At 43.8% G+C, this 10,637-nt stretch overlaps 1 protein-coding gene across 1 annotated transcript; it reads right to left on the bottom strand.

Moving 5' to 3' along the window:
- Positions 1-8,841: 8,841 nt before the first annotated feature.
- On the bottom strand, positions 8,842-9,552 carry LOC308414594 (spindlin-2B-like; the record flags this gene model as incomplete). The annotated part of the gene is made up of 1 exon (XM_080909827.1): positions 8,842-9,552. One exon carries the CDS (start codon positions 9,550-9,552, stop codon positions 8,842-8,844), a length of 711 nt encoding a protein of 236 aa, XP_080765953.1.
- Between the last annotated feature and the right edge of the window lie 1,085 nt (positions 9,553-10,637).

The following is a 10,637-nucleotide window of genomic DNA, read 5'->3' as shown; positions in this document are numbered from 1 at the left end:
CTTATGCCCCCTCTACTCCGACCCTGCTCCCGTGCCTGTCAGTGCTGCCCTGAAATTAAAGCCTTTAAGCAAAGGAAATGAAAAAAAAATGTATCTCTAAGTTTTTTGGTTTTTTTTTTTTTTGTAAATATTTGGGTTTTACCTAAGCATTAGCTAAACATTGCACAAAAGTTAAAAGTTTCAGAGTAGTCTAACTGACCTTCTGAGTTTCAATAACCATACTTGGCCTATACAAATGCAGATAGATTAAAAGAGATAATATTTTGCCCTCCATGGTCAGCTAGATTGCAAGAGACTGAGGGGCATGTTTCAAACAGTTGTGGTAAGTCTTCTTGTTTTAGGCGCCATGGAGAGCATGCAAAGTGGACTCTAAACAGTATACATTCTTCAGAGAGAGTCAACACAGAAGACCTGCCTTTAATGCTTTCTATTGAAGCCTCAGTGTTGAATTAATCCCCAAACAAATTGAAAAAACTGATAAAACTAAAGGAACCCGAGACGCCTCCCAAGTGTGAATGATCCCGGAGAATGGATCCTCAACTGGTCTTGATTTAAAACAATGGGTTCATTTTGTCCATTTGCATGTTTTAAACACCCAAGAGAAAATTATAGGTAAAGATTAAAATCACTGAAAAAATTTAAAAACCTATCAGAAGCACCAACTTTCTTGCATTTAGGCTTAAATAAAAATGAAATGTTTTTAAGACAGCTACTTCTCACTATTTTCTTCTTGGTAATAAAAATGTTGTCCAGATATAGGACATTACGACTTTGGCTCAATTTCAACATGGCAGTGCTTCCCTATAATCCAGAGAGAGAGGCCCACTGTTATATTAACCTTAAAAAAAAAAAAACCGAAATTATTGTTAAATATCTTCTCTCTCTCTTTCTAGATGCCATCTGAGAGGGACTTCACACTGATTCTAGCCACTACAACAGCTATTAAAGTGCTTGAAAGTAAATCCTGGATTTATCACTTTTAACTCCATCCTTGGTAACCAAGGGGGGGGGGGCGCAAAAAGAAAAAGCCCAAAGAATAGATGCTTTTGTTAGACCATCAAGAAACCATACATACAGGTAACATTCTACAGACTGAGAAGGTTGTATTTAGTAATAATGTACATATATGCATGTAATAATAATTGGTGAACAGAGGCAATGCATATAAAGGAGAGCTGAGGGGTGAAAGAGGGTTTGGAGGGAGGAAAGATGATAGATAGATAGATAGATAGATAGATAGATAGATAGATAGATAGATAGAGATAGATAGATACTGTGTTATAATCTCAAAGACAAACTTTAAAAAGAATGAAATAAAGAGATTGAACTTCAATTCAGACATTTAAAAATGTCTTCTGTTCTGACTTCTGTTCTCTGCTTAGGTTTTAAAATACTGAGCTATTGTAGTAAATCTTGCTGGCTTCTTCTATAGGGTGGAACCAGTTTCTCTGCTCAAGGGGCTTCAAATTTTCTTTTCTCAATTTGTTTTAATAAGAGAGAAATTTAATGAAACCGGTGGGTCATGTGTAGCAAGAAAACTTAAAACTAAAAGGAAATATTTAGGTTTTGTTTTGTTTATTTGAGACAAAGTCTTTCAGTAGCCTAGGATGGCTTTGAACTCACCATAAGGTTCATGCTGGCCTTGAACATTCTGTGATTCTTCTGCCTCAGCCTCACAATTGCTGGAAAGGCACATGGTACTTTACGTGAGTCAATCCCATTGATTTTTAAATCTCGGAATAGTCATTGTTGGCTCAATGCTTTCTCTGTCTTTCAGAATCATCAGGGTGGCAGCCCACACTCTCGGTGGCTGGGTTGCTATTTCTGTCATGCAGAAAATGAATCCTGATGTACTATTTATGAATATAAAATTTCACAACCATTTTGGAAACACTAGTGATTCTTCAAATAATTAAACATAGAACTACCATATGGCCAAACTATCCTTCCCTTAATATAATCTAAGAAAGAAAAATTAAAATGCATCTAAGCAAACATGTACAAAGTGTACACAAATATATATAGCAGCATTATTCATAATAGCTCTATGTAGAATCACACAAATGCTCATCCAAAACTAACAATTTATAAATATGGTATACCTAATATATTAGTCATATTTTCATTACTATAAACACAAATCAACTTAAAAAGAGGATATAGTTTTGGAAGTTTGAACCCATGATCAACTGACTCTACTGTCTTGTGTCTGTGGTATTCCAGTCCATCATTTTGTGTGTTCATAAAGTGGAAGTCAATTCGTCCCATAGCCAAGCCCACCCCCAGTGGCATACTTCCTCCATTAAGATCACACCTCCTAATAGTGTCACTCCTTATGAGCTTCTGAGTACCATTTTCTTTCAATCAACCACAACCTCTATCCTTTTTTTAAAGATTTATTTTTTTTATTATATATGAGTACACTGTAGCTGTTTGTTTACACCAGAAGAGGACATCAGGTCTCATTACAGATGGTTGTGAGCCACCATGTGGTTGCTGGGATTTGAACTCAGGACCTCTGAAAGAACAGTCTGTGCTCTTATCCACTGAGCCATTGCACCAGCCCTACAACCCCTGTCTGTAACCCAGGAGCTATCACCAACCGACAAGGACTCACAAGAGAAAAATATGTTTTTTGTTTTTGTTTTTTTTTTTTCCAGTAGAGCCTCGCTGGCTACACAAACCACACTAAAGGGCAGGCCCAGCAGTAGAGTTCAACACAGAATGAACTCAGCAGCAGTTTTGGATATGTTTTGTTCCATAATGCTTTGTTTGGATTGTTGGACATTTTTTACCTTGCAGGTTTTTTGCTTACATATTATGGTTTCTGATTGTACATTTTTATGAGGGGAGGGGAGAGACAGACAGACAGAGACAGAGTGACAGTGTGTGTGCTTCTCATGCTTTTTCTTTGTTTTTTGGTTTCTATTCTGGTTTGAAATTTTTATTTGACGTTTTTCTAGAAAGAGAGAGAAAGAAGGCTTGGAGATGGAACAGTGGGGAGGTAGAAGGATCTGGAAAGAGATGAGGGAGGGGAAGCCATGATCAGCATCTATTGTATGGGACAAATGACTTGAGTCTCAGAAAAACCTTTGGGTTTTAAACAACCTTGAGACTGTGAAAGACTATGGGAACTTTTGCAGTTGGTCTAAATGCACTTTGGATTAATGATATGTGGCTACAAGTCTATGAGGGCATTTGAATATTCTCAAGCATTTAAATAATTGGTCTTTAGTTTGTAGACTTAAGAGGTATGGCCTTGCTAGAAGAAATTATGCTGCTTCCAGAATGCTTCCACCTTTTTTGTTTTTTTGGAGTTCAAGACATGAGCTATCAGTTGCTGTTTCAGTTGCCTGCTCCCTGCTCTCCCTCTGAGATATTGCTGGGATAGGCCTGACCATGCTTTTGTTTGGGAAAAAGAATGACGATTTGGGGATTTTGGATTTGGAAAGCAGTGGGATGCTTTAAATGGGAGGTAATAGGCCATTGTAGTAGGAATATTGAAGTCTTTGTTGCTGAGAGTAATTTGAGCTGTGCTGACCTGTAGAGGTTTCAGAAAAGAATTTCAGTATATGGCCTAGAGACTGTTTTGTGGTATTTTGGTGAAGAATAGGGTTAATTTTTTGCTCTTTCTGAAGAGTCTGTCTGAGTCTAAGGTGAAAAGACTCATATTAGTTGAATTGTCAAAGGAAGTCTCAGAAATGCCCACCAAAGTCCCCAAATCCACATTCTTCCAATAAATAAATAAATAAATAAATAAAATATGGTAAGGCCTATTATAGCAATACCCTATTCCTGGTACCATTTTCTGTCTTACTTAGGATTTTACTGCTGTGAACAGACATCATGACCAAGGCAAATCTTTTTTTAAAATTAGATATTCTGTATTTACATTTGAGATGTTATCCATTTACCCCACCCTGCTCCCATCCACCATCTACCCTCCCTTTGCCTTCACAAAGGTGCACTCCCTCCTGATCACCCTCTCCACCCCATTGCCTTAACATTCTTCTACACTAGGAAAGCATGACCACCCTGGACCAAAGTCCTCTTCTCACATTGATGTCAGACACCGTTATCTTTAGCTACATATGTAACTGAATCAATAGGTCTCACAAAGTATGCACAAAGGTTAGTGTTTTAGCCCATGGGAGTTTTGGAGGATTTGATTGGTTGATAATGTTGTTCTTCCCATGAGTTGCAATCCCTTTCAGTTCCTTAGATCCTTTCTTTAGTAACCTCATTGGGGTCTCCAAGTTCAGACCGATGGTTAGCTGCAAGCATGTTTAGCTGTATTTACATGACTCTAGCATAGTTCCTGAGGGGGCATCTCTGTCTGGTTCCTGGCAGTAAGTACTTTTTTGGATCAGCTATAGTGCTTGGATTTGGGGACTACATATATGGTGGATTCCAAGGTGAGGCAACTTCTGAGTTATCTTTTCTTCAATCCGTGTTCCTCTATTTGACCTTGCATTTCCTCCCATGAGAGTTTTGTTCTCTTTTCTAAGGACTGAGGCATCCCCATTTTGGCCTTCCTTCTTTTTGAGCTTCATAATGTCTGTGAATTGTTTCTTGGGTATTGGATATTCAGAGCTTTCTGGGGTTAGTAGCCACTTATCAGTGAGTACATACCATGTGTGTTCTTTTGTGACTGGGTTACCTCACTCAGGATGATAGTCTCTAGTTCCATCTATTTGACAACAAATTTCATAAAGTCATTGTTTCTAATAGCTGAGTAGTACTCCACTGCGTAAATGTGCCACACTTTCTGTATCCATTCATCTGTTGATGGACATCTGGGTTCTTTCCAGCTTCTGGCTATTATAAATAAGGCTGCTATAAACATGGAGCATGTGTCTTTGTTATATGTTGGAGAAACTTTGGGGTATATGCCCAGGAGTGGTATAGCTGGGTCTTCAGGTAGTACTATGTCCAATTTTCGGAGGAACCAAGTATATACAAACTGAATATATACAAACCAGTGAAGAGTTGGAGATAAGATCACTTTGACATCAGACATGGAGATGCAGAGTTTGGAATTTGCCTAACTGGTTTCCTGTTTTACTTTAGGGATTACAGTTAAGTGATTAGATGAATGTCAAAGGACACTTTGAACTTTGGAGTTTTAAAATTGTTGAGACTACATGCTATAGACTATGGGGACTTTTGAAGTTAGAGTAAAGGTATTTTCCATTATGCTATGTTTAGGTATGCCCCCCCCCCATAGACTCATATGTTTAGACAAGCCTATGAGGGCCAGGGAGTGGAATGTGATGATGATTTATATATGCACAGCCCAGGAAGTGGCACTATTAAAAGGTGTGGCCCTGTTGGAGTAGGTGTGGCCTTTTGGAGGAGGTGTATCACTGTGGGTGTGGGCTATGAAACCTTCATCCTAGCTGCCAGGAAGCCTGTATTCTGCTACCAGCCTTTAAATGACGATGTAGAAATCTTGGCTTGTCCTGCACCATGCCATGCTCAGACCTGGCCATGCTCCTACATTGATGATAATGGACTAAACCTCTAAACTTGTAATCCTCCCCAAACTAAGGCTCGTCCTTATATAAGAGTTGCCTCTGTGTAGATTGTCTTGAAGCTGCTTGTATTTTAATGCTAATTTCACTTCCCCAATAAGGGCTGCCCAGTCTAGATGACTTCTTCTGAACCTATCCATTTTAATTAGTAAAATAAAGGAAAGCCAGTGAATGGGCGGGGCCAGGGAGGTGGAGAGAGGAGAGGTCTAAAGAGGTCAGGCAGAGGAGCAGGATGAGGGTCGTGGCAACATGGAGGTTTCCAAGGACCAGCTAGACCCAGGTGGGATTGATTGGTGTTAAATAGCTAAGAACATTAAGGATTTTACAGGTGTAATATCTCATATAGAAAGGCAGTTTGTATCTTGGTCTATTTGATGTAATTTTGTTGTGTAGAGGGTTTGTGGATTGAGAGTTGAATATATAAACCTGTATGACAAGCTATCAGGCTGTAAAGTTGTATTTACGTGGGATTTTGGGGTAGAGAAACACTCCAGGACAGAGGCAGAGAACAGGCGGTAAAAAACTGCCAGGGAAGGAAATAGCACAGACAAGTCAGGCCTTAGTGGCAGCTTAGACGGGGCGCCAGAGGTGCCCACAGCTCCAAACTAAAACCACAGCTGAGGAGGGAGACCACAGGGCTGATAGAGAGATAAACACAATTAATACTTTTTAATATTTACTGCAACACCTTTGTAATGTTGTCTGTTCTCAGCAGTGAAAACCTGACTAAAACAAGTATATACAGGACTATGTTTGAGATACATACTCAGATCTCACTGAATGGGGCAAGATATATAAAAGCCAGAGAGAGAGAGAGAGAGAGAGAGAGAGAGAGAGAGAGAGAGAGAGAGAGAGAGAGAGAAACTGTGATGGTTTGCATATACTTGGCCCAGGAAGTGGCACTAGTAGAAGGTGTGGCCTTGTTGGAGGAAGTGTGTCACTCTGGGGGTGGGCTTGGAGACACTCCTCTTAGCTGCCTGAGGATGTTCAGTCTGTTCCTGGCTTCCTTTGGATGAAGATGTAGAACTTTCAGCTCCTCCTACACTGTGCCTGCCTGGATGCTGCCATGCTCCTGCCTTGATTATAATAGACTGAACCTCTGAACCTGTGAAACAGCCTTGGTCATGGTATGTGTTCACAGCAATAAAACCCTAACTAAGACAAAAACCTAGTGAGTAAGTGCTATTTTCAAGAATATCTAAGGTCTACTATAGCACAAGATTCTTATGTGTAAAAAATGTATTCTCAACTATTAACAATGTAGAATTTGTATATTTGACTTTTATGATTTAGACAGGTTCTTGGGAGCAGCTCCCATCTGTGTTGTCTGGAAATTGGCAGTTCAATTCACAGGTCAGCAGCTGTACCTCAATCTATTCCCAACACTTCATGGATACACCAGCATTCCAGTTCTACAGCGTCGAGCTAGCAAACATGAACCAGAGAAGTTAACACTAACTAGCAGAGACAGCCAGACCTCAGCATAAGTCAGCAGGAGGGACCAGAGCCAAGAGAAGACCAAGAAAAGTTCCCCCACTGTGACTCTATCAAGAAAGCAAAGATCAGCAAAGACACCAAGAGATGTTTAGCTACACAAGCAGGACAAGCTCAGCCTCCTTCCCTGTCCATCCAGTCCTTTTCATGTTCCCCCCAAACATCACCTGTCCTCCATGGGTCTTGCCACAGCACCTGTCCTGCCTCACTTGTGAGTCGGTCTCAGCTGACATCACTCTGCCAATCAGCACGAGTGCTCAGAAGTGGTAAGAAGCCAAAGCTTACCACCTGTTCTCCAGTGAGTTTCCCCACATGGAGTCCCAGTAAATGGAGCTCTACTACACAATGGAAGACAGACCAACACTCACATGTCATTGGCCAAGAATCCCTCAACACGGTGAACTTTCACGTCCTTGCTTTAGCAGAACATCCTTTCACCTGTGTTTGCTTCCCTGAAATGTCCCTTCATGTGTTTGCCTGCAACACGACTCAAGAGAGGTACCCACATTTCCTTCAGGGTTAGTGACAAGTTTAAGAAGCAAAGGAAAACCTGTTTGAGGAAGAGGTACCAAGACGGTATCAGAACAGGCTTTGTGGGAAGTCTAACCAGAAAGGGCTGCCTAAGGAAGGACAGCTTCCCTTTCCCTGGGCAAGGAATGGAGTCCCCTGTGGCTTCAGGCAGCTGTGGCAGAACATGGACAGGCAAGTCCCCTCTATATCATAGAGACAGGAGGCAAGGTTGATCATCAGATGCCCTCTGCCACTCCCATACCACAAGGACAATTCCAACAGAGGAAGGACAGCGACAAGACTGCTATTCCTGGATCCACCAAGGGTCCATCTTTCAGAGAAAATACTTGCCCTTTGCCCAGAGCTAGCCATGAACTCTTCCTACTTTGTTCAGGCTGCTGGCTTTGCCAGACTCTGAAAAAAGAGATACAATGTTAACTTGTGTTGAAAGTGTCCAAGTAGTCTCTGTTGAAATGTCCTTCACTGACCTTCCAATGCACACAGATGCCATCAGAAGACCAACTTTTTACTGGGCCTTCCTGTCACCCCCTTAATCCCTCAGTCCTATCCACCATACTTCCTTACTTCTCCACTGACCCAGAGGCAGCCTTTCTCCTTGAACTTGCTCCTCCCAGGAGTACCTCCTCTGAGATCTCCACCTATGTATGCATGGGTACTCCTGGACTCTCAGGTCCTGCAGCCTCTCCTCAGGGTCCTCTCTGAAATGCAGACCCTGCCTGCTCTTGCTGCGTACCTCTTTTACACTGCTGTGTGTATCCTTCTTGAATTCCTTAGTTTTCCTGAAAGCCTGAAGGTGCCACCAGGCTTCTCTCTGTTTCCACCCCTCCCTTCCCAGTCCATATTCTTCCTTCATTCACTGTCCCTCTTCCAGGGAGCCTGTCTCTCCCTCTCTTGCTTTGGCTTCCCTCCACCTCACTCTAGGCAGTCACCTCCTCCTGTCCCCCTCCTCCACAACCCATCTCCAGTTCCTTCTCCTCCTCCCCCCAATACCAGACAAGCTAAGTCTCATTCCATTTTTAGATGACTGCTGATGATCCTAGATCACTTCTCACGGGCGGAATTGACAGCTGTTCCATCCTTCCCTGCCCCACCCAAACACACCCAGCACACTGCTTCCCACAGCATGCCATACATACAGAAGTTGTCAGGACAACTGCTATGCCTGCCCTGAGCCCCGGACACACTCAATACCAGCACGCCTAGAAAATACAACTTCAACTTTATTTCCAAAGAAATTACAGATTTTTTTTTTCTGCAGCTGTGGCAATACTGTGACAAATGGTTAGAACTGTTTCACCAAGTCATAGACATAGATATGGAAATCATCGTCAAACTTGATGAAGTACACAGTGGGCTTGGCTTCCACCTGGTGAATGACCAGGCCAAGTCTCTTGGAGCCATCATCCTTGGTGTATTCCACGTGTTTGCCTATCAGACCATCAACAAGCTCCAGGTCCATGTCTAAAGGAGGGGGGTCACTGGAATCTGCCATGACACGGAGGTCACCGGCTTTATAGTCATCCAGAAGCTGATACATGTACAGGACAGGATCTTTCTCATAAGTAATATAAAAGCTGGCATCTAAGATAGGCGCTTGGGCCAGGACCATCCCCCTCCATTCATCCTTAGAGCCATGCTCACCCTCAAACATGTGTTCCACTGCTTTCCCAATTATGGCACCAGCAAGGCTGGGATCGGTAACCGGGGACGATGCCACCCTGCCAGAAAGAACTTTTAGGGACAGTATCCTCTCATCTCTGTGAAGTTCCAGTCCATAGACACAGTCAATTCCGTCATATTTCACCAGGTACAGGGAGGGGTTGATAGGCACCCGATCCAGCACAGTTCCTTTCCAGTGTGTGATCGGCTCATCTCCTTCCTTCCACCCGTGAGAAATTCTGCAGCCCACGATGTTCCTTCCGGGCGGGGTTGGAGATCTGCTCCTCTGCCTCTTCTGACCAGCTCTTTTCTTGGTCAGCTTTGAACTTTCCATGTCCTGTCCTGCAGCTCTGCAGGTGTGCTGCCCCACTGCTTCCTGGGTCCTGGAGGACTCCAAGGCTGCAGAGTGAAAGGGGGAAGAGACAGTTAATTCGGGGAGGGGGGGTAAATGGTGAGCTTCTCCCAGTGAGTGCCTCTGTGCTTTTTGCTGGTCCCTAACAGAAGCCAGAGGAACAGCAGGAAACCTGGCTGGGCACAAGCTGTGCAGTGCTGTCTCTGGGGTTGCCTGGCGCCCCTGGGAAGGAAGTCCTAGCAAGTGGCAGTGGGGGCGGTGTGGCCCATGCCCACTAGAATTAGGAATCCCTGGGCATGGGAATTAAGGAATCCCTGCCCTGCTGCCGGTGCCCCGCCCCCATGGTAAGGTTGCAAATCTGTTTGAAAGTCAGGAAGAGCAGTAAAGGGTCTCTTCTTTGTGCTTCTCTGCGTGCCTTTCACTTTTCCATCTGCTGCTCACAGTCTCCACCGCTTTCTCTGACCTCCTCCTGGGACCTACCACTGGGCTCCACTGGGCTCTTTCCCAAACTGAGGTCTGGCTCCTTAGGACAACTCCCAGTTCCTGGCTCTGGCTGCAGACTCCTCCACCCCCGACCCTGCCTTCCCCTGGGATCCTGAGTCCACTGCTACCTTTTCTCCTGCTGGGCTCTGTCCCATCCCCCACCTCTGCTCTAGGAAGCCCACCTCTTAGCTTGGACTGTCTGGAGTCCCGCTGCGCAGGAGAGTGGCTGCTGGAGGGGGCTCCTGACACCTCTGCTTAGCCAGAGGCAAAGGAGTCCAATCTAAGGAGTGCTCACCACAGCTGAGAAGGGAGGATCTGCCTGCCTCCAGCAACAGTTGTCTGAGTGAGTGAAGGGACAGGAGAAGTGACCCTTGCTGGTGTCCTGGTGCTGCTGGTGGGCTCAAGGGTCCTTCTGCTTAGCTCTCCTTGAGGAGGCTCCTCTTCCACCTGGAGATAGATAATGGGAAGTCTTTGGCCACAAGAGTTCCCTCCCCTTTCCTGGAGTCCTGCTTCCTGCCTGTAAAGAGGAGTCTCTTCCTACTACCTACCCCCTCCCACTGTTTGAAAGTACTGCTCCAAGAGAT

This window comes from Micromys minutus, assembly GCF_963924665.1.
Source record: "Micromys minutus genome assembly, chromosome: X".
Classification (NCBI taxonomy): Eukaryota; Metazoa; Chordata; class Mammalia; order Rodentia; family Muridae; genus Micromys; species Micromys minutus.
Note: the sequence above shows the minus strand (reverse complement) of the source record. Positions and strands in the feature narration are given on the sequence as shown.